The following is a 24,607-nucleotide window of genomic DNA, read 5'->3' on the forward strand; positions in this document are numbered from 1 at the left end:
TATATACACATATACAGCCAAAAAAATTTTTCTTTGGTTCTGGTGAGAAAATGGAGGGTCTAACCCTCCCCACACTATCCAAAACAGAGTAAGAGGTGTTGGTAAATTAGCCAATGGTGGTACCTGTTTCAGTGTCATCTGTCTTGGAGGGGATTTCCCTTAACTTGGGTTAGTTTTCATGTCATTTGTTGCTGTGTCTCCAAGACTAGAAGTGAGGGGAAATCTCAGCAGCGGGGAACACAACATAACCTGAAAGGGGTTTTAACCGTTCCCTATTCTATCTATCCCAGCCAGGTCACTATCTGCAAGGAGTTTGCATTTTCTCCCTGTGCTTGCATGGGTTTTCTTCTGGGTACTCCGGTTTCCTCCCACACTCCAAAGACATGCTGGAAGGTTAATTGGCTCCTGTCTAAATTGGCCCTGTATTTATGTGACATGGGGACCTTTAGATTGCAATCCCCTTGAGGGCAGGGACTGATGTGCACTACACAGCACTTTACATAGTTGCACAATTGTCAGCACTATATAAATACCTGTAATAAATAAATCTAAAACAAAAAAAAATTCAGAGGTATGTATGTATGTATGTATATCTATCTATACACATACACACACTTTTACAGAAAGATGGAGCTGTTTTAGTGGCCATTAAAAAGAAAATAAGCAGCAGTGGCTATTGGGGGTACAGGCTTGTCATATGTTATTTTTTAACTGAGCAATAAATAGTGGTTTAGTAGTGTTTAATCTGTTGTGGCTCCTATTACATGTAGTCCAATATTAAAGGAGAACTATGGGGTTAAGGCTTTTCCCCATAGTTCTCAGGGTAACGGGAGGACACAAACTGAGACACCGCAGTATACCGCGAGCTGCTGTCACCTCCCTAAAACAGTCTGCAGACTGCATTTTGGGCCTAGTACACTTGTTCGCCCATCAGCACCATTGTATGGGAGCAGTGATGGAGCAAAACACTGGCTTCACAAAAAGTGAAATGATTTTGCATGTTGCTAGTAGTCCTTCTTCCTCCTTTTTTTTGGAATGGTGCGATCCATAAAGTGCATTTGCTTACAACAATACATTGACAGTATGACTGCCAGTGGAATGACCAGGAATGTGTCTAGGATAATTCTATTAAACAGGAGTCATAATATGTACAATGGTGACTACCAGTATTGTGATTTATGCTAAGCATCATGATGTGGGTCCCATTACTTTAAAACTTGGCCATTGTTTCTGTGAACGCATGTTTGTTTGTTTTTGTCTTACATTGATTCATTTATATTTATTTTTCCTCAGACTTCAGGCATTGCACAGAGACGCAGCTCTTTAAGTTTAGGAGGAACCGACAGTGAAGACGAACCGGTAATTCCACTTATGTTCAATCAGTGATTTTTTTAAAGGTGGTTATGTCCATTGAATTTACTACATGACTGTTGCATATAAGCTTTTACCTCCATACCATAATCTGGTTTCAGAACCCAGTGATAGGTTTCCAAATGGCCATTCCAATGTATGTTGTTTTGTGTTTTTTAGAAGATTTTTTAACTTTTTTTTTTTTTTTTTGGTTGACTTGAAAGCTTCTCATAAATGATAGCCAGTTGAGATTTGATCTTGATCCATTTTGGCAGGATTGGGTGAATAATGTGCATGGACAATAGCAGGCCATGATTCCTGGGAAAGACTTTGCCATTGGGATGTCATTTCCATTGTACAAATAAATGTACACCCTTATTAGAAATCTCTGTGCTTTCGAAGTGGAAGTAGATTGCCTATCCATTTATGTAGTACCTAGACTATGGCCCATTGGGTACTATAAGCAGGTATTTCACTCTGACAGATCATAAAAAAATAAAAAAAGTTTACCATTTTTTTTAGTCCATACTTAAATGTGTCAGTATAATTCTATAGATAATCCTGTGAACCTGTTTGCTATTAGAACAGTATGGCAGATGCATACCCTTATAATGTTATCAACCTTGTTCCTGTAAAATGTATATGAATAATACATTTGGGAATAGTAATTTAGTAATGATTTTGATGGCATGTATTCTGCTCATCAACGAGATATGATTGTACTGGCAAGCTTCTAGAAGTTCAGTTCTTTTAATAGTGGAGGGATGTTCACAAGGTATAAGATTAAGATTTTGAGGTAAGAATGATTACCAAGTACCAAGTGATATTTTGATGTAAGTTTGCTATGGTATGGGTCTGCAAGATGTTCATAGCTTGAGATTTTTTTCAGGTTTATCCATAGTTGGAAGTCATTAAGTGTTTTGAAGAAGTTTGGGAATGAGACATGGGGGTGTAGTTAAGGTTAAAAACGCAATCCGCAAAATGAATTGTCTGAGCCTGCTATTTCTACCACCTTGATGTTTTGGCTAAGCCTAATGTTTTCCACCAGGGGTTCCAGAGCTAGTATGAATAGATTAGGGAACAGCGAACTCCTTCCAGTTCAGCATTCTATTTGGTTTGGTAGGCTGTGGAGAACATACTTGTCCTGTGGAGGACATAATTGATGCATAAATTAGAGAAATAAGGCTCGGAGAGGGTGGGCCTTTGTGGCAGTGTTGTTAAGATGCTATATTGAGGAGAAGGGGGTGAGTTTCCTCAATAAAGACTTGATGTGAAGGTGTATTTGTAGGTAATTGAAATCTTCCTTCAGTGGGAAATCATGGGGGTATTTGTAAGGTTTGTCCATGAGGGACTGCAGTTGGTAAAATTGTCAACTCCTCTATCAAAATTGGACCAGGCATATCAAAACCTGGGAGAAATAAGGGGTTGTTTAGTATCCCTAATAAAAGTAAATGAGGAAAGATTGGTTTACCTGGATATTTGACAAAGTACCAGACCAAAAGAGAATAGGCTAGGAGTGGATTGATTTTTGGTGGGTGTTTTGGTGAAGATAGCCAAGGCAAGGTAGATATAAGGATTGGGTGGCATTCTTCACAAAGAGTTCCTGGGTGGCTTAATAAGAATTAAGGTTTGGTAATGCAAGTCCTCCTGAGAGTGTAATTTACATTCTGGCTGCATTTGCAGTAAATCTATAGCAGTGCTTCATAATTCACTCTGCTAAAGCCAGTCCAGTACAAAATGGATTCTAAATTTTGGCACTGAAGTTTCAGAACTGTACTTTTTTGAATAGGGGCATCAGTCTGTCACATAGAATGCAAATACTAGACGGCACTATTTTCTTGACTAACTTTTTACCAAGGTTGTGCAATATGTTATCAGGACCCCAAGTGGAGCCTTACAGTCAACCTTTGGGGCCCCAAAACTGTTAGGCCTTCTGTCCAATAATTGTAATAATGGTATATGCTGCTTGTTTCCTCTAGTTAACAAGACCTATAAATGTTGTCCTCTACAGCAGACTTTCCATGTAGTAAATGCTGAATGTGTGATTCATCAAAAGATCTTACATTTCCAGAATGTTTCTGTACTTGCCAAAAAATGTTATTTACTCTTTCGAAATGAGTGCATTGCCCTACCCCTACTACTATCTTTTAATGTGCCCATTCTAAATATCCCCCCCCCCCCCCCCCCCTTGCTCCAGTTTTGACAAGGACTTCCTTTTTCCACTTTATTTTCTTAGGGGGAAAAAAAATATTGTTTTCTTGAACTTTTAATGTCTGAGGTCATGGCAGAAATTTGAGAAACATCAGTATTTCAGAGAATGTATCGGCTAAGATTGTATTGAAACAAACAATGAAAGCAAGCTATTTAATTGTTGGTTGTAAATATGGTATATAAGCTTTGCGGGCAGAACTCTATATTTTGGAGAACGTTCAATTATAATGTTAAATGTTTAAATAATTTTGTAGAGGGGAAAGTGTTACTTTTGTTGTTAAGCCCGGTTGTGTAATTTTATATTCTTTAGGGCCATTTGTAGGCCAACGCCAAAGCCATTCTTAATCATCTCATCACTAGTTAACCTATTCATTTCCTAAAGAAGTTTCAAGGCATTCTTAGATTCATATTGGTCTGATTTTAAAACTACTAAAACTTAGCTCCAGTCAAAACCAGGGAATGGTTAGAACCTGCCAGGTTTTTATTGCTGATTGCCAATTTCCTTCATGATCATCGAGGCAGGAAGTGAGCTGAAAATCTCCAATAGGATACAGACAAAAGGTAAAGCATTTTTTTATTTTGTTTTCTCGAAGTGGGAAGACCGCTTCGAAGCTGTATCACTTGTAATTTTTTTTATAGTTTGTGTCACCACTGGGGTGAATTCAGTCACTGTTTTCCTGTAGACACTGGAGCAGGAACATCAATATCATTAAAGCTCAACCTCGGGAACACTATACATCAGTGAGTTGTAGAGGCCGATTGCTGTAAACTGACCTGCCATAATTAGATTTTCCTCATGCTCCCCCCGAATCTTCAGTATACACCACTGGTCAAAAAAGTTTTAGAACACCCCCATTTTTCCAGGTTTTTTTTTATAGAAATGTATGCAGTCTAATATCCCAATGTACTCTGAGAATAAAGCATAGAACAAATAAAAAACTAGACATCTAAAATAAATCATGGAATAGTTTTCTTTAACAAAATGTAATCAAAATTTAAAGTAGCCACCTTTTGCAGATATAACAGCCGAACACACTGGTGGCATTCTTTCTTAAACCAAATATTGTTCGGAAAGTTCTTCCCAACACTGTTGCAGAAGTTCCCACAAATGTGTTGCACTTGTAGGTTGTTTTGCTTCCACCCTTCTGTCAAGTTAAGGCATTGCAAGACTCTTGACAGCCACAGGCCACAACTAAAGCTGGAGTGCTGAGGCTGCCTACCACTTGTTTTTAGAATAAAGCTGGCCATTCACCTATAGATTTTCTATACTCTGTGTGAAGGCATGACCAAGTTCTTAAATTTTACATACATTTTATGTTTATCCCACTGGCTGTCCAAAATACATGAACAATCTGATTGGATGCAGGCATTGTTCAGGTGTTTTGACAGCCAGCGGGGCTGACTAGCAAGATACTGAAGCTTGGCCCAGGAGGAGATTCCTCCACCCACACAGTTTCGCTTAGATGGAGGATTCTGTTGCACTTTTTCCATCTGACCATAGAAAATCTTCAGAAAATCTATAGTTGTATGGCCAGCTTAACTCCACAGCATCCTGGGAACCCCCCAAACCCAGAATGTATGCAGAATGTAAAATTTAAGAACCTGGTCATGCCTCCACACAGAGTAATGCAGGCAGGGTTGAATTCCCAACAAGGCCATCTGGCTCAGTTTTAATGTCAAGTCCAAATTGTTTAAAACCCTGCATGGTGTCATGAACACTGTGATTAAAGATGCTAATAATTATGTGTCATCAAGGTTTTTTGGCAATTTCATGAATACAGTTTAATGATAATCGTCACGATATGTGAATTTCCAAGACGTTTCTACTGTTTTTCTTCAGGGAGGAATGAAAGCAATGCTAATGTTTGATAGGATGTAATGAAACATTCTCATGGTGGGGGTCATGTAAACCCCAAAATGCTGAGAGAGCTTTTCATGTCTGTAAACTATGGAAATCCTGAGACTTGTGAGCATCTGCAGGCCAGACTATGGAGTTGATCTATTTTTACGTTGCTTTCAGGTCTATGCATTCCTTTTGCGTTTCAGCTGCCTTCTTTGACTCATTTGTAATATGCTATAAATGATTGGTCCTTAGACTTAGAGGAGCTCATGTATATAAGTGATACATTTTCCAGTTGGACTTTCAGTCTGCAGGGTGCCTGCTGATAGATGACAGTAATGATGTGTCACATGACACTTCATTCATGTTGGTTGCTGTGTTCTGAGCTATCCTCTTAGCCATGTATGAAGTGTTGAGTGACATTTAATAAGCCTGCTGATGTTGAAGAGCCCTTTCCCTTTCTATTGAGAAGCCATGGTGGCTGTAGAAAGCTGCATCACTAATTATCCATGTGGGCCAGAAAAAGTAGCGGTCTCTCCAACCAACAAAAGGTGCCCCAGAGGTTATAGGCTTTCAAAGAATTGGAGTTTTTCTATTGGCATATACAAGTCCATGAGTGAGTTTACAATCTAATGCCCCTAGCACACACATACTACCATAGTCTAGGAGGGGGTCAGTTAACTTACCAATATTTTTTTAACATGGGACAAAGCCAGAGGACCAAAGGTAAACCTGAACAAGTACAGTTAGAACTTGCAAACCTCACACAGAATGTGCTCCTGGTGAGATTTGACTCTCCAAAGCCTGAGCTTCAAGTTGAATGCTAATCACTTAATGTTGCAGATACGGCTTTTTTTTTTTTTTTTAGGGAGGGTGAAGCGCAGTGAAAAGCCTAGAGACACAAGTGACATGACCTCAGTACTCGTGCAGTTTTAAAATTGAAACCTAACTACACTCCTTTTTCCCTTAATGTGTTCTTCCTCCTCCAGAGAGTAATTAAATGTGAAGAAAAAAAAAATGAAGACTCGCTGCATTGGTCTGCTAATCCCTTGCTCATCAGTTTTACGCAGATAGTTGTAAATGTTCCTTAACATCTGTCACTACTGCTATGCCTGTTAGATCTAAGGGTCCTGTTATCTTGATGATTTAGTTTGACGTACTGCAGTGTCACCATCACTGCTCCCAATAACTTTGTGAAGCCGCAGTGCACTTACTGTAGAAGGCACTGCAGGCTAGAGTAGTCACTGATGAGTCCACCAGCCTCCATTCTGGCCCTTTTTGGTGTGTGTGTGTGTGTGTGTGTGTCTGCCTCAAATAATTTCCATAACTTTCTGTCCAGGTGGCAAAACAGACACCGAACGTAATAAAAATTTGTCAAGGGTTCTAGCCTTCTCCTACATTGCTTAAAAAATCAATTTAGTTTTGCTCACTTCCTGTCTAGCAAAACATTTTCAACAGGACGTGATGGGAGATGTTGCCAAGTGAGCGCTATATGGCAGTACTTTATCCAAAAAAGTTGACATGCACTTTTGATTTATTTTATTTCCTGCGTACTGTGTAAGTGAGATCTCTCCAATAGTTCCTCACCCATATTCTCAGATCCCATAGTTTCTTGGATATTTAATTGGCTTCATGGAGAATGCAGGTGCAGTATTAAGGCTCCTGAAGCTGCTGTAGGATGAATGAGACTGGCTGCTGGGGTGAAGTGCGGACAGGACTTTCAAGGGAAACCTGCATTTGTTGCAATAGTCTACATGCTAATGCAATCCCAACACAGGTTCAAATCCTTCGATACCCTATCAAAAACATAAAAATGTAAATAACATAATTACATTTCTAAATGCATTTGCAGGCCTCATCAGCAGAAGTGTGCCATACTGCTTAAAGCCCATATTCAGTCCTCCCAGGAGGAATCCATAGAGAGTAATGGCTCACACCCAGTCCCAACCACCTTCCAGTCATTGTTTTTACCAATTTGGAAGTTGGCAATGTTTACAACTTCCATCACTCCAATTAGGTTGATTTAGTAAGAAGATAGCGTTGTCTGCATTTGAGGTCAATCGTTTGATGTAAAAATTTGATCAGAGGGATGAGGGGGTGGTTGCTGGCTTTTGGGTACAACTGCAGTTACTTTTTAAAGCTTCCTTTTGAGATCCAGTCTCGGTAGTGCTAAATACAGATCTCAATGGGTACAGTGTAGGTAGTTTAAAGCAGGCGTTTAGAAAGCTTCAGCAGTACAATCTTCTGCAGCAGTTCAAGACGTATAATGTATGTTTATGTACACCACTAAAATGTATTGAAGTCTCCATCTATTGTTGGTTTTTATTGCCGAGTGACAGAAACCCATTCACAGTATATATTAAAGGTCTATTTTAGTTTTATGGTTTAGGAAGAGTGTAACTAAAGTTACCAGTTACAGTGCCAACTTTAGTGTCTCTGTGTTTTGGTCTGTCTATAAAGCATGGTTGTAATTACAGATGGATAAAATATATAGCATAGCTAATAATAAAACCTATCCTCTGGTGTAATTTGTGGGTCTAGGTGGTTTTTATTTAGCAATTTCTTGGCCAAGCCTTGGCATTTCCTTTTTATAAAGTTAAGCATAATAAGTGGATGTCCAGCTTGTGATTAAACCCCATTTAGATACTGTTAGAACAGATGGTGCTTACTGTGTACGTCTTGAGGATAACTCGGGCAAGAAGAAAGATTAATGGCACGGCAAGATCTCAGCACAAATGCTAAACATCAATGCCAGATGTTCTATGCAGATTATGTCTATTCTTTCAAAATGTAAAGTACTAATATTAACTTTTTATGTTCTGTTCACTTCTTGACAAGTAATCATGTGGCCATGTTCTAAGTCACTGCTTGGGCTGTCGTATGTTTTCCCTTTGTAATGTTCTCCTTTTGTCTGTCTCCACAAACGTCGCATCTGGTTTTATTAGGAAAGGGGCGGGGTACCAATGTGGAGATTAACACAGAAAAGAACATTCTTTTGCTTGGACAGGCCCTACCACAATCATGTGTTCTTGGCAGTGAGGCGACTTAACCCCCAAAATGGCAAAATGGGCTAATCCCTAAATGAAAGCCATCATGAAAGAAGCATGGAGGCTGCCATTGCTTGCCTCCTATTGAAAATGCTAGTTGCCTGGCTGTTGGCCCCTTTTTGTTTCAAAAAGGAAAAGGTAGTGTATGCTTGGGAAGGGATCAGCCTGGAAGGCAATCCATGAGGCGATGAAAATGTCATATTATGTAGCATACACTATTTATTACATATGATAATATGACTTGGGGTAGTCAAACGCATTCTGGAAAGTTTAAATAAATGTTTGGTAATGTTTCATATGTCTCTTACATATGCCAGTTGTGGTTCTGACTTCGTTTTTGTAGGTGATATTATACTTTAAAGGATAGAAATCAGAACTTGTTCCGCTGTCTTTACAGGAGTCTTGTGAAACGTCTTCTTGCCCCATCAGTCCACTGAATTCCAGTGTCCGTTTGACGTCCAACTCTCCAGGCAGCCACTATCTAGTAGATTTCACAGCTCCATTAGGTTCTGTGGCCTGTCTGGATAATTCTGCAGCAAAGCACAAGATTGCTGTCAAGCCAAAGAAGAGGAGAGGACCAGCCATGATTGTAAATAGAATAAAGGTATTTTTATTTAGTGTTTGTATGTCATGGTATAAAGTCCATTCTGCGCTTCTACTTTTGAAACCATTTTGATCCATTTGGGTCTGTGGGTACAAGGGTTTACGGAGGCATCATTAAATCCAAATAATATATAAAATCCATTATCGTTAATTACAAAATGCAAATCACGTATTGGAGGACTTGCATGATTGTTATGTTAAGATCAAATTAGAGGTTTGTTGTGTTTTTTTGTTTTTTTTTCCTTTTGCGGTCATGTGGGTCCTGCCAGTCCCTACAACAGTGAAATCTCCCACATGTACACTTCAATGCATTACATGCAAGAACAGCATCAGTACTACAAGTACTATGGTGCTGCCACAACAATGCTTACCACAATATTAGTGCTATTGTAAATTGTGTTCTCTGTGTGTGATCTTTCTGTGTTTAGTATGTGGTGTTTGATCCCAGATTTCATGTTTCTGCTCGGCCTGTGTGTGCAGTCTTGCATGTGTATGCATGACTTTGACTATGTGCGAGTATCAGAGGCGGCTCTAGACTTTGTGAGGCCTTAGGCGAAACTCAAACATGAGGCCCCCACCTACACCCATATTGAAAGACAATGCAAACCATAATTAAAAATGAACTGTATACATTGCATATTTGTAAGATGAGCGTTTAATCCCAGCAGCCAGGAATTTACAGCTTATAGAGCTAGAATCTTATTTCGGTCTCAATCTAATTCTACAAACAACTATACGCAAAACCATAACCCTAAGGAAGTAACATGCAGAGGTCAGATCTAAGGAACGTGCAGAGTGCAGAGGTCAGATCTAAGGAACGCGCAGGGGTCAGATCTAAGGAACGCGCAGGGGTCAGATCTAAGGAACGCGCAGGGGTCAGATCTAAGGAACGCGCAGGGGTCAGATCTAAGGAACGCGCAGGGGTCAGATGTAAGGAACGCGCAGGGGTCAGATGTAAGGAACGCGCAGGGGTCAGATGTAAGGAACGCGCAGGGGTCAGATGTAAGGAACGCGCAGGGGTCAGATGTAAGGAACGCGCAGGGGTCAGATGTAAGGAACGCGCAGGGGTCAGATGTAAGGAACGCGCAGGGGTCAGATGTAAGGAACGCGCAGGGGTCAGATGTAAGGAACGCGCAGGGGTCAGATGTAAGGAACGCGCAGGGGTCAGATGTAAGGAACGCGCAGGGGTCAGTGGTAAGGAACGCGCAGGGGTCAGATGTAAGGAACGCGCAGGGTGCAGTGGTCAGATGTAAGGAACGCACAGTTCAGTAGTAAACACAATAAGAAGGATCTACTCACTGGTATTGGGCAGCTGGATTTTTTACATAGGGGGTTATTCACAAAGCTGCCGAAGGATCTAGCCATAGCTTCGGCTGATCCTTCGGCTAGCTTCGGCACCAGGACCCCTTCGGTTCAGTAGAACCAAAGGGCTGCTGTACAGGCTATTCACTATAGCCCGTCCTGCTCCCGAAGTTGCCTCGGCATATGCCTCGGCTTGCCTGAGCCGAGGTGAAAGCCGAAGCTGGCCGGGCGACAGCCTGCTACTGACAGCTGGGCGGTGCCAGCTGTGATCTCACGGCTGGCTTCGGCCACTTGCAGAGACAGATCAGCGTCCCCTGGTTACCAGGGACGCTGATCTGTCATTAAATCCCAACTCTCCCAGACACTCCAGGAGTCTCCCGCTATTAGATAGCGCCGCCTGGCCAAGAAACACTTTCTCTTTCTGCTCTATTGTTCTTTTTTTTTTTTTTTTTTACTCACAAGCAGAGGGGACCTGAAGTTCTCCAGGTCCCCTTCTAGTGATTGACAGCAGCAGTGGACGGGTGCAATAGCTAGTTTGCTATTGGCTATTGCAAAGTGAAATAGCCAATAGGAATGTAGCTATGCATTCCTATGCTGATTTTTTTTTTTGTTTTTTCTGACTGCCGGCGGCTCCGATGTCAGGAAAAAAAGAGAAGACAATAGAGCAGAAAGGTTTACTCTGCTCGATCGAGCAGAGTAAACCTTTCCAGGAGAAAGTGTTTCCAGGAGAGTGCATGCAGCATGATTGCAGAGGATCGGAATGCATGCACTAATGTGTCACATGTTTGGGTGTCGGAGATCGCACTGTGGGCGGGGGGCGTGGCTACAGTGCCATTGAGTTCAATGCACCACCACGTCCCAAAACAAAGTGAGCCGGCCGGGTTGCGTTCCAGTGCATTCCAGAGGCCGAACGCACTAACTGTGAATTTCTTCTTTCACTGACCTGAACTCCATGCAGGCACTGCTCCTGATCGAGGGGTCAACTCCCGGTGTCCCACCGCCGGCATCTGCATCCTCCTTGCCCTCCTCCGATGTCACCGCTGGCTGCTGCAGGAGCGGAAGTCTATACATCTTCACAATACATCGGGCGGGCTCTCCTCTGCAGGAAAAGATGAAGGGAAGTGGCAGAAGTAGTTCCGCCAGTACTCGAGTGATATGCCGCGTCTGAAGTCCCGCCGCGCAGCTTCTCCCTCTCTCTTCAGTGACAGATCCAGGAAGGGGGAGGGGGGTTGCGGTGGCTGCGGGGGAATTGCCGGCGATCATTCTCCCCGTGAGGAAATGGCTGCTCTCTCCCAGCCCAGGGGCGGACTGACCAGAGGCAGGTTAGTTGAAGCTGCAGAGGTGAGCTAGGCGGCCGCGAGGCCCTCGTGAGCGCGAGGCCTAAGGCGACCGCCTAACTCGCCTAATTAGAGAGCAGCCTCTGGCGAGTATATACTCATGCTTTTGTTTGCTGCAACACTGCAATAATTACAACACATGCACACTGGAAATGTACTAGATTTTCCTTTTCCGAACACCTTTTGGCTGCTTGTTTAGAAGGCTGTAGATTTTAGACTGAATATAGTTTGCAACAAGATTCTGTTTTCTTTTTATATATTTATTTCCTGCTTCTCTATAGGATGGTGCTGGCATTACCAAGGATTTGAACCAAAAAGAAAAGTCTGAAAACAAAGTAAATATCACAAAGGTTCTAAAGGAATGATTGGCTTTTTTTTTTATAAGTGGGTATTTATCTACCACCAGAAATCTTTTGTAGTTTTGGCACTATTTTAAAGAGGAAGTTCACTTACACCTTTAATTTTTGGACTGGTGGCCCTGAGTGGAGATTCTCCTATTTAGACCTCAACCAGAGCAGCTCCCCTAGTCCATCACTGTTGCATAGCTATCTGCTCCCTGTTTTTTACATCCCTCTCTGCCCTTACGATCTAGGGGTCCCAATTTCACATGCATGCATACAAGGGCCAATTTAGACAGGAGTCAATTAACCTACCAGCATGTCTTTGGAGTGTGCTAGGAAACAGGAGTGCCTGGAAACCCATGCAAGTACAGTGAGAACATGCAAACTCCATGCAGATAGTGATCTGTAAGGCAGAAGTGCTAACCACTAAGCCACTGTGCTGCCTGTTTATCTTACCTTTTTTGTAAGTCTATAGGTAAAGTTGGGTATACACGGATAGATTCTGATTGTTTTAGCTTTCAGGCTGAATGGAAAAAAAAATCTAACAGATTACTTTATCCATTCCTTTGGGTTGTTTTCTTTTTTTTAAATGGAATGCATGTAATCCTATCCCATGTGTCCCTTGAAGCTGCAGCGGATTCCAACAATTATGTCTGGATCCGCCCAGCTGCGTGAATGACAGCTGGCTCTGTCTATATAGAGGCAGAGCCAGCTGTACCCGCCCCCTCCCCTGTCCGTTCCGCCAGTCAGCGCTGGCGGAGCGGGGAGGGGGGAATCCAGCCCCTCCCCTGTCACGGCAAAGAGCCGTGACGGGATCGAGAGGTGAGCGAACGCCGGTATGTGTTCGCTCACCTCCCGATCTACTGAGCCGATCTGTGACAGTTTAATTGTCACAGGTCGGCTAGAACTATGAGGTGAGTGAAAAGCACTCGCCTCATAGTTCTCCTTTTTAAGATAATAAATCCCAATTGGTTCATCAACTCCAAGTCTGATTTTTTGGGGGGTTTTTTTTCTGTCTAGTTTTTAAATCCTAAATTATAAATCACCTTCCATAAACTGCTAGGTATTGCTTCAAAAGTTTTAAACTTGGCAGGATGTCCTGAAAGGTGGTTCAAACCACTACAATAACTTTCCTTCTAAAGAAAGACTAATGGCCTTCATAAGATGCATGATGTGGCAATTTGCAAACCACAATTACCCATAGCGAACAATCAAAATTTAGGGTTCTGTAGCGGATAAGCAACCTACAAGGGTTTCTGTCCCTTTCTCACTCTATATTGAATTTTTTTTTTTTACATTCTTGCTGCATACCTGTTGGAGAGATTTTTCCACACTAGTACTTGTCACTGGGACAGTAAGAGAAGGGAGATCTCTCCAAGAGAACACAGATGGCAGCTAAAACTTGATCAAGGTTCTAACCCTTTATTTACAATATCCAAATGTTCGATCGAGTTTCACTTTATTTTTTATTGCATTATTTGTGAAGAAGCAGTTTAAATATTAATTATGTATGTTGTTAAAGGTTGTGCATGAGCATGAAGTCCGTATTCCTCACTCAGGCGAAAGCTCTGCAGAGCAAGAAGCACCAAATGAACAAGCCAAATGCATGGAAGGTAACTGAAGCAATTGTCACTAACTTACTGCTACAGAACAAATCTACAACTTTACATATATCGGCCAACTAATATAGACATTGGTTTTGTTTTACTTAACACATTGTACCTTTTTATATTTTTATGTTCTATAGTGAAAAAAGTGAGTGACCGTCTGGAAGACACTTTAATGTCTGTTTTTATTTCTACATTTTTAAGTAGGCATGCCTGCAAGGGGAATCAAACATTCATGTCTTTTCTATAGTCTCAACAGTGAATGACTGACTGTAGTGCTGCCAAATGACGAATATCCTAAAAATGAGAGACAGACAACAGCCAGCTTTTTGAAATCACCTGCAGGTGTCAAAATTTAAGAACATGTACTTCCCTTTTTAGAAGAGTGTTTAAATGCTCAACTGGTTCTGTTTTGACAACTTTCAAGCATTAGATAGTGAGTGATAAACTTCTTCTGAAATTAATGTACATAAGGTATATTTTCAGCTTGATGCCAGATCTTATCTCTATTACTTTGCTTCAGTTGATATTCCAGAATGTATTGACATGGTTAAAGCTGACCCCCCTCCCTCCATATCTGTATTTTTGGGAAATTTTCTGACTCACAGGTTATTCTACCTTTTTGCCACTGTGGTGCTGGATGGTAATTCAGACTGTAGTGCTAAGCTGTGAGCCCAGGGCTACGTGATGACATGCTACCAAGAGGGTGTGTCCATGATTCCCTGGGCCTATAGTTAATGGGATGAATGACTATGAACAACAAAGCTGAAAGAGGACAAGGCTGGGACATGGAGAGGTGGGCCTTTTTGATTTTAATTTTATGGACTTTCTTAAAACCCAATTCCAGTCCAAAGGTGAAACCGTTAAGAGAATCATAGTAAAATGCATTGTTTACTCTGGCTGTAAAGGTTCTTTTGTAATTTCTGTTTGAAATTATGCATTCTATTTTTATTAAATTTAGATGTGGTACAAGCGACTGAGATTGACACAACCATGTCTCTGGTTTCACAAGAGGATTTATCAGTTGAAAAGACCCAGACTTATGAGACCTCTTTTACTGGAAAACAGATAATGGCACTTCCGGCTGAAACTGATGAAAGTGATGTGGATTCCCATGTAGGTTGTTTAATTATGGAAGATCAGGTAAACTGCAATGAGGAGGACACTGAACTAGGAAGAGAACATACAGAAATGCCACACATAAGCCAGTCTGCTCCTGTGCATGAGCTGAATGAGATTAACACAGTAGAAACACGTCCCTTAGAAGTTATTGACGATGAAAAATATAATATATTTGAAGATCCTCTAAGAATCCAAGAGGACACATCAGTGATTGAAACAGGTGAATCTGTATTCAATGACAAAGATCAAGAACATAAAGAGTATGAAAAAGTGTTACCTAATTTAACAAACCTACAGAAAGACTTGCCAGAAGTAACTGCAAGTACTTCAGATACAAATGTGAAATCAACGCCACGTGATCCCAGAGTGGAAACTGAATTGGACACTTCTATCATAAAGTTTGATGAACTTGTTAGTAATGTAGCTTCAGAATGTGTGCTAATAGGAGAAAGCACTGATGATGAAAATATTTTTACTGCAGAAACATTACAAGACTCAAGTAAAAATGCTACGACTGATCAACTTAGAATAATTGATACACCGGCAACGGAAAAAGGAGAGACTTTTGATCTCAGGATAATTGAAAGCCCTAAGAATATATATTTCGATGATGGCAGTACTACATGTGCAATAGATTCCATAAACTTGGCTAGTGGAGCAAATGGCAATGATAGTCAGTGTAGGAAAGAATCTGCAACAGAAATAAGCAAAACAATCAAACCAACAGATGTTGACAGCAAGCTTAGAACAGCCAACAAGCCAGTTAGGTTTACTGTGGCTCCTGCATGGCAAAGATCACTCTCAGTTGGGTCTGGTGTCAAAGATACAACCTACTCCAAGAATAAGATATCTAGTGCTATGAAGTCTGAATCATTTGATGGGTCTGAGGATCCTGTGATGGACATAAATCAGGAGGACTCTAGGAAAGGTGAAAAGAACAATGAAATGGTTACAACAAACAAAGAAGATTCAGGTGTTGCTTTTGGTGTCCGGTTACGAAGGGCCTCATCTTCTTCTAGGAAATACAGTGAGGAATACCCTGAAGAGCAATCCAAGCTATATCCATCCCCTGTTGAATCTGGGTCAATGGTTCCCACTCGAAATGTTCAAACGCCTACAAAAACACCACCGCTTCAGTTAGAATTCACAAAAGTTTCGAAACCATCACATGCAGGTGAAGACAAATCTCAAAAGAAAAAAAAGGCAGAAGATCTTTCTCCACAAGAAAACTCAGGTATTCGCCAGTCGTTTAGGTTGTAATCTAATGTAAAATTTATTTGCAAATGTTATCGTGTTTAGTTATTTGTAAAAGAGCCAAGTTGCTAATACAACCATTGTAGAAGCCAATCAGATAACGTACAGGCATTTTTGCAAAAGTCTGAAGATAAACTTGCTGATTTATCTTCAATGGTTTCTACCAAAGTATCAAGCAGCAGAGGGTTTTTGTTTTTTGGTACATTTCAGTTTTTGGACCTTTTTGGCTATCTATGACATAATGTTTGGGTTGTAATACAATGTATGCAGACCTATATTCGGCTGTTTTTTTTTGTTTGAAGCATTTACTGAAATGCAAAAAGTCAGCCTTAGAGTGACATTAAAGTCAAAAATATTTTTCCCTCCCCCCAATGTTAAATAAAGCGAAGACGGGGAAGTTTAAACCGCGTTTAAAGCATTTTTTTTTGTTTTAAAAAAAAGTTTTTACATACATATACTTTTTGCTAGCAGTAGATATATGCAAAAAAAAGAGGGTTTAATAACCCTTTAAGGATTGGGTCACGGGACCTAGACAAAAGTCACTTTTTTGGCTTCTTTTAATGGTGTATTGTACAACATCAGTGTATAGAAGGCAGGATCAACTGGTGTTGGTTGGGCTACATTGGCCCTCAGCGGTTTAACAGTTTTGAATTGAAACAAAGTCCAACTGTTCTCCAGCTTATAAATTCCTATTAATGTTGCAGCTTAAAGGAGAACTATGAGATGAGTGATTTCCACTCACCTCATAGTTCTAGCCGACCTGTGACAATGAGACTGTCACAGGTCGGCTCAGTAGATCGGGAGGTGAGCGAACGCATACCAGGTTCGCTCACCTTCCGATCCTGTCATGGCTCTCTGCCGTGACAGGGGGAGGGGCTGGATTCCCCTCTCCCCGCTCCGATCTGCCAGCGCTGACTGGCGGAACGGACGGGGGAGGGGGCGGGTACAGCTGGCTCTGCCTCTAGATAGGCAGAGCCAGCTGTCACTCACGCAGCTGGGCGGATCCCGTCATCTACGTTGGGATCCGCTCCGGCTGCCGCGTCTCAGTATACCGCTAGCTGTAGCTCGCAGTATACTGAGCTTAGGGTAACGGGAGGACGCTAGTTTGTGTCCTCCCGTTACCCTAACGAGAACTATGGGGAAAAACACTGACCCCATAGTTCTCCTTTTTAATACTGCAATAATAGTTTTGGAGCTCCCTCTCTGGGATAAATGCGATTTGCAGTTGTCACTCTTATGTTGAGTACGGAAGTGCTATAATTGTTCTGGAATTAAGTAGGTGTGGCCCACAGTAGACATAATGTGGCCCTTTGAAAATTAAAGTAGGTGTGGCCCACTGTCTTTGAATATGACGTGCCTGGTATATGTTAGCTGAAATGACAAATCAGAAATGTTATGTTGCACTATTCTAAATGCTCCAACATTCACGTAAAGTAAAAACTTCAAAATAAATATATTTTTGCATATCTAATTTTATATATATATTGTCCAGAAAAGATTTCAACTAGTCCACTTCTACAGATAGAGGCTACTGTTCCCCACAGGTAATTGTAACAAAGACAGTATGACCGTCAACACCAATTTGGTTGCTTCGGCGATATAGGTAGCATCACCTCATTCAACAACCATTTAGTATCAGAATTGGCTGATTTCAGATACGGATTTAGACTTCAAGTATATCTAAAGCCAACACCTTTTTTTTTTTTTTGGTTTTGAGTAGAGAATGGTTAAAGAAAAACTCTGGGAAAACACTTATCCCTTGCAGTGGGGCTACCCCATACTGCAATGGTTAACTGCTTGTTTTCATCTATGGACCAAAATAAAAACAGCTGTACCCACCCGAAACTCGAAGTTGGCCGGCTGTCACAGTGCTCCCTCCAGCGTCTCGTCTCCTACACTGCAGCTATGGTATGTCCCTTGTCTGTGTATTGGATGTGATGACTCGAGGATCCTTAGACCGCTGCAGCAAAGGGGGAGAGAGGCTGGAAGGACTAGTAGCTTTTCCCTCACTTCCTATCTCCTTAGACACAACAGGAAGTGAGAGGCAATCTTTCCAAAGTGAGGGGCAATCCTCTCAGACAGCTGTCACCACTGGTAAATTTTTCCACACTATTTTTGCACTAGTGGCCATTTTCGGATTCCCATTAACTACTGTGCAGGTGACTATGCACACTAGGACAAATAGGGCGAATCTTCCCATTGGGGGAACTAACAGTAATAAAAGCCTGATAGGGGTTCTAACACTTCCATGTTATCCAAATCGTTAAAAAAATGTAACAGAAAAGTTGAGGGCTGTATAGTAGTATACCTAGTCACTTGAGGGCTCTAAATGACTTGTAGTAGTAAAGCCTCAGTTTTTCTTCTTCAGATACATTCTACATTCTACTAGCCTTATTATTCGCTAGCCAATTAATGATTCTTTCCTAGAATGCTAATAAAAACGTACCTTTACTTCATGTAATTGGTGACGCCTCCAGTGTCCGCTGTGCAGCTTCCTGTTGGGGAGCGTGCACTGTGACTGCATGTCCAATCATACTTTTTGCCATTGCGCATATGTGCGCCAGCACCACTGTCACCTCATTGCTATTCCTCTAGGCTCCCTGTGCATGTACGGGCAAGGCAGCAGCGGCAGGTATACCGGGTAAGCGTGGCTTGGAGGGGACTCCATAGGAGCAAGGAGCCACCCTGACAACAGAAATCCAGGCCAGAGATTGTTCATGCTAGTGAAATGAGACAGAAATGAAGATGCTTCATAAAAAGCAGTACACAATGCAAGTCCGGTCTTCAGCATCTCAATTAGCAAAAAATAAAATGGGGTTTAATATCACTTTAATAAACCTTTTGTACATAGTGAAAGTTTAAACCTTTTATAGGAGAAGTTGCCATAATTATTTATTAAATTAACATTTCACCCACAGAACCGTCATGGATCACAATGGCAAAGCTGAGGCAGAAAGGATTTCAGGTGCATCCTCTTGCTAGAGAGCACAATGCTACAGCAGAAAGTGATAAAAACAAGGTATTCTATTGTTCTTAACAAGAATAACGAATGGCTGGCTGGAATGTCTTTGCATTATGTGTAATTTGGAGCTTCTTGTGCTGAATCTGCTGGGTATACACAGAATTGGGGTGAGAATGCAGAAGAAAGGGGGTCAATTCCAGGGCTTAGTTTAGAGGCTAGGCAATGTTTGACCTACTGTAGAAGATTGATTTGATAAGGTGAGGGTTGGATGTGGCCACATGTTAAGGGCTTGTTTTGGAAGTGAAGTGTTATATATTTATACTGTTTGAATGTAAAAATATACCCGCTTATACATAACATTACCTCCTTGCAATACCATTTACAACTGAGCCGGGATTTGGAGAAGCATCAGAAACAGCTGTTGCAAGTTTGTTGTGCTGACCAGGGACAATGCTGATGGGAGGAGTAAGCAGAGTGAGGGAGAGATGAACTTCTCAATCTGTTGCTTCTCCTTCCATTGTCACAGGCTTGGGGTGGGACAAGACCTGTAACTGTTGGTGAACTGTAGCAGAGAAAAATAAGGTACTCTGCCAATGCCAGACAGCACTGTGCTGTCTGGAGAAGCTGTGGAAGTATCAAGACTAGATCCTTTGGCAGGTAAAGCAGCTCCAATATACAGGTGAAACTCGAATAATTAGAATATCGTGCAAAGTTCATTTATTTCACTAATGCAACTTAAAAGGTGAAACTAATATATGAGATAGACTCATTACATGCAAAGCAAGATAATTCAAGCCGTGATTTGTCATAATTGTGGTGATTATGGCTTACAGCTCATGAAAACCCCAAATCCACAACCTCAAAAAATTAGATTATTACATGCAATCAATAAAACAAGGATTGTACATAGAAAAATATCGGACCTCTGAAAAGTACAAGCATGCATATGTACTCAGTACTTGGTTTGGGCCCCTTTTGCAGCACTTACTGCAATTACTTTTGCACGATATTCTAATTATTCGAGTTTCACCTGTAGTTATCAAAACTGGAGCAGACAGAATCTGGAGCAGTTGGTCATGGCAACCAATTAGCATTTACCTTTTTCATTTTTAACCTTAACTGAACAAACTGAAGAGAAGCTTATTGGTTGACATGGCCAACTGCTCCAGATTCTTCTGCTGTAGTTTTGATAAATTCCCTCATGTATGTATTTCTTGTATTTAGCGGTTTGTCTAGAGATCAACTTTAAGGCAGAAGATTGTAAATAAGTTTAATTTATTACATAATTTGAAAATAAATAAAATTAAAACATGATTAGTCTATTCCACATGTAATATAGGTGTCACCTCAAGTCTACAATTATTTTTATAGGACATAATAGATGACTCATTCAGATGAACCCGACATGTTTCGCCCTAGTGGGCTTCCTCAGGGGAAATTATATATCCTAAATGAGAGGGAACCCATGTAGAGCAAATTAGGGACTACTTTTTTATATAAGACAGACACACAAATAAATTGTTATAGCCATAGATATTAGTAGGCTTACATGGAAGAGTCCAACAGGACCATCAAGTCGACACCACTACATAAAGATGAAGGGGGCCAAGTGTATCGAGTATGTTTTCCCTCCATTCAAATAGAAGTAGTCATGCATGGGAAGGCAAAAGATTATTCTACTATATTTTGCTCCACTTCTCCCGCTCAATCAACATGCTAATAACATTTTGAAATTAAAACCTTCCCATTGTCATTGCATACCTTATTTTATACACATTGATGTCATCACTTGGTCTCTGGGCAATGCAGGCAGAACATGGCTGCTGGAAAAGGCCAGCAGAGTTCTGTACATAACTTTCAGAATATATCACAGCACCGTGCCTCAGTACTTCTCTCAGCCTGTCCAAATACAAGCAGTGGACTAACTCTTGGAGGAAGTTACCAAATATTAAAATGCCTTTATGGGTGGATATCAGTCTTAGGGAATAGGTGTTCCTAGGCAGGCTTAATTTTCCTTGTAGATTTCTCAAAGTAGCCCACATGTGATGTTAAGCCTCTGACTGAAACAACTGAAATCCAATGAGTGAATGGAGCTGGTCAGGGGGCAGTAGGGCAGGGAGAAAAGATTGGGATGATGCTGGATGTCTCTGCTTCTAGTGCACAATATGAGACGCTCAGTGTGAGTGAAATCAGAGTAACAGTTGTACAGGCTCCCTACCTGTACTGGAATTGCTTAAAGGAGAACTATGGGGTTAAGGCTTTTCCCCATAGTTCTCCTTAGGGTAACGGGAGGACATAAACTAGCGTCCTCCCGTCACCCTAGGCTCAGTATACCGCGCGCTGTAGGTCGCGGTATACTGAGACGCCGCAGTATACCGCGAGCTGCTCGCAGAATACTGAGATGCTGAAGCGGATCCCGACAATTGTGCCGGGATCCGCCCAGCTGCCTCTGCCTATCTAGAGGCAGAGCCAGCTGTACCCGCCCCTCCCCCGTCCGTTCCGCCAGTCAGCGCTGGCGGATTGGGGAGGGGGGAATCCAGCCCTTCCCCGTCACGGTAGAGAGCCGTGACAGGATCGAGAGGTGAGCGAACGCCGGTATGTGTTCGCTCACCTCCCGATCTACTGAGCCGAACTGTGACAGTCTCATTGTCACAGGTCGGCTAGAACTATGAGGTGAGTGAAAAGCACTCACCTCGTAGTTCTCCTTTTAAAGACTCTCTGGCGCTCAACGTTTAAGTTTTAGTAGTGCTTAAATGTAGTAAACAAAATACTGGCCATCTACATTATTTATACTACATCTCGGTGTGGAAAGCCTTTCTGCTGAAAACTATCTGGCCCTAAAAAGGAATGTAATGATTATAGTTGGTAAACTGCATGGTAAATACTGAATCCCTTTAACACAAAAAGGGGGGTAAGGGCTAGTTCGCACCAGCCCCAGTGCGTTCCGGCCTGATTCTGCATGCACTATTTTTTCTCAGCGCACCGGACTGGAACGCAGACATTGATGTGCCACGCGTTCCGGTGCGGCCGATCACACTGTAGCCAGAGGGTGTGGCTGCGGTGCCATTGACCACAATGCACCGCCAAAACCCCTCCCGCCCCAAAACAAACTGAAGCTGGCAATCCTGTGTTCCAGAATCGGGCTGGAACACACTGGGGCTGGTGGGAACTAGCCCTTGCAGTACCTTTTTTTTATGCCATACTGATATACCTTGTACAACAGGCTCCCTTGGTAACATTCTAGCATGCCACGCTGAAGCAATAAATTGAGGTCCTGAGCAGTTACCCTTAAGTGTATGAAACCTATGGGGACAAACAGGCAGAAGTAAAATAGGTTTTGCAAAATACCAGTTGGTGGTCAAGACTATGGATCCTATTTGGACTTGTAGATGGTGACTGATTCACTCACATGGTGGCCTCATTCTTCAAGAACCATGGCAGAGATACATTTTCCTGAGGTCTTTACCAAGTTATGTGATCCGCAAGTCAAGTTCTGTTCTCCATACTCCAGTTATGTCTTGGGAAACCACAAGAGGCAAATAAGCACACTCATTGGGATGCCTTTTCAATAGTCATAGAGCAGCAATACCAGGACGGCCATTATAAGGAGCTAGCAAGCAATTATTTAAGCATTTATCCATCACAAATGTCCTAGTTTTTTGAGGGACTTGTACTTTTAAAGGTTTATGCAAATGGTCAGATTTTTTGTCATGTGCAATTCAGAGGAATAGGCCACTGGCATTCTACTGTTTTCAGTGGAGTTCTTTCTTGCATTAGCACACGCAGAAAAAATAAATGGTTTACATTTGGATTAAATGGCAAGCCTGTACTACCACAGCCACCCCAGGAGATCCACCTGCTTGGTTTACTTTTCAGAAACTCTAAAGGTTTGATCAGGCTTTGACTACTTTGCTTTCATACTCAAAACGAGCAATATGCTTTGGCTGTAAAAGGGATTGGTTCATATGTAAAGCAAAACTCTACTTTCATATGCTGAAATTCAAATAATATAATTACAATGTTCACTTTATTTTTTAATGTTTAGGGCAGTGATGATTCTTCCCAGAAAAAGAGTGCAGCTGCTATTTCACAACCTCTAGAAGTCAAAGAAACTGAGCCAATCTCTACTGAGAGTCCAGGTATTTCACAGTGCTGCAACCTATGACTGTTTTTTAAAATGTATGTCAAGGCAAAAAAAAATGTATCTCTGCAGTACATGAACATCCCCTATGTTTTATTCCTTTAAACATACTACTAGTACAGGAAAATACTTGTTAATGTGCCAGAAATAAAGCAAGCTCCTTCCATCCTCTGACTGTGCAACACAGCTCTGAATTCCTAAGCATGTGGTGTCAGCCCTGCCTACTTCATTATTGATAGATTACAAAAAACACAAACTTCTCCTCATCTCTTCCACCACCTCCATAAACTATCCTTGTGCACATCAGCTCAGTAGAATTCTTGCTAAATCAACAGGTATTTTTTGCGCTTCTGGTCTGCCAAATACACTATTTTAAAGTGCTTTATTGTATTGGTTTGATAAGGGAGCAAATAAAAGAAGTTCATTATGAGGGTTTGCGTACAGTTTAAGAATGGAAGCAATAATCAAATGACTATTACTCATAAAAATTGTTTAAGGGTCTGTGTTGACAGACTTTGGGCTTGTGTTGATAGTAACTGACCTGTATCAAGTGGGTTTTTCTTTCCCATGGACTTGTATGGGGGTGCAAGCCTACCTGTCACAAACAAAAGCCCATTGACACAGGCCCTACTTCCATTTGTATTCTGTAATCAGATGTAATTTTTTTTTTGCACATTACTAGCTGTAAGCAGCAGACAGTCTGCTCTAGAGTGCTGATATTCGCAATGTGCTTATACGTAGTGACCTAGTACAAGGGGCTCTTAGTTGCTGACTGAAGGTCTAATAAGGAATAATGGTGCTTCCCTACTAAGTGGTAGAAATTCTTGCATCATAATACCTGCTCCATTTAAACTTGCTGTTGCTGTGGTAAGGAGCACAAGGACATGGAAAGTTACCGGTTTCCCAAAAAAGCTAAATATTCTGGGTTAAGTCAAAAAAATGCTAGCTGTCTGGTGCAATGCTCCGGTAGAGAGAGAAGTACACTGACCATTGTTCTTAAACCTTATTTTCTTTCTTTCTCTCAGTTGTTGAGGAAAGACTACCAGAATCTGGGAAAAATGCACAATCTGCACCATCGCAAAATCCGGATGAGCCACCATGGTTCTCCCTAGCAAAGAAGAAGGCAAAAGCATGGAGTAAGATGCCTCAGATCGTGCAGTAGTATCGCGTGCGTCTCCCGTCAGGAATGATTTTGTATGTTCGTTTTTGATTCCGGTTTTAACTGTGAACATATTTCAGCCAATGATTACGAGTTAAATGTGTTTTTTGTTTGTTGTTTTTTTTCCACTTCTGTAAATTGCTTTTGTAATAAGGACCACAGTGTTCCTTATTTTATAAAACCGTGCGTATTGTATATCTGTGCTTTATGACTTCCAAAAAAACTTTGTATCTCATTCTTGGTAAATAATTTGTGATTGAAGGCTGCACTAAGACGATACACTTAAAACTACAAGTCTACTATTATTATTATTTGAAGGGTAACGGCAAAC

The 24,607-nt window shown here is 41.4% G+C and overlaps 1 protein-coding gene across 1 annotated transcript in view; it reads left to right on the forward strand.

Annotated features, from left to right (window-relative positions):
• The window catches only part of KIAA1210 (KIAA1210 ortholog), a 57,216-nt gene extending 32,699 nt beyond the window's left edge, over positions 1-24,517 (forward strand). The window contains exons 6-13 of the mRNA XM_018570037.1: positions 1,294-1,359; positions 8,849-9,052; positions 11,972-12,025; positions 13,554-13,644; positions 14,600-15,994; positions 18,933-19,033; positions 23,022-23,115; positions 24,143-24,517. Coding sequence (XP_018425539.1) covers positions 1,294-1,359; positions 8,849-9,052; positions 11,972-12,025; positions 13,554-13,644; positions 14,600-15,994; positions 18,933-19,033; positions 23,022-23,115; positions 24,143-24,279 — 2,142 coding nt within the window. The 3' untranslated portion in view covers positions 24,280-24,517. The remainder of the gene's footprint in view (positions 1-1,293; positions 1,360-8,848; positions 9,053-11,971; positions 12,026-13,553; positions 13,645-14,599; positions 15,995-18,932; positions 19,034-23,021; positions 23,116-24,142) is intronic.
• Positions 24,518-24,607: the final 90 nt, after the last annotated feature.

Source organism: Nanorana parkeri, unplaced genomic scaffold, assembly GCF_000935625.1.
Source record: "Nanorana parkeri isolate BGI_ZX_2015 unplaced genomic scaffold, ASM93562v1 scaffold1445, whole genome shotgun sequence".
Classification (NCBI taxonomy): domain Eukaryota; kingdom Metazoa; phylum Chordata; class Amphibia; order Anura; family Dicroglossidae; genus Nanorana; species Nanorana parkeri.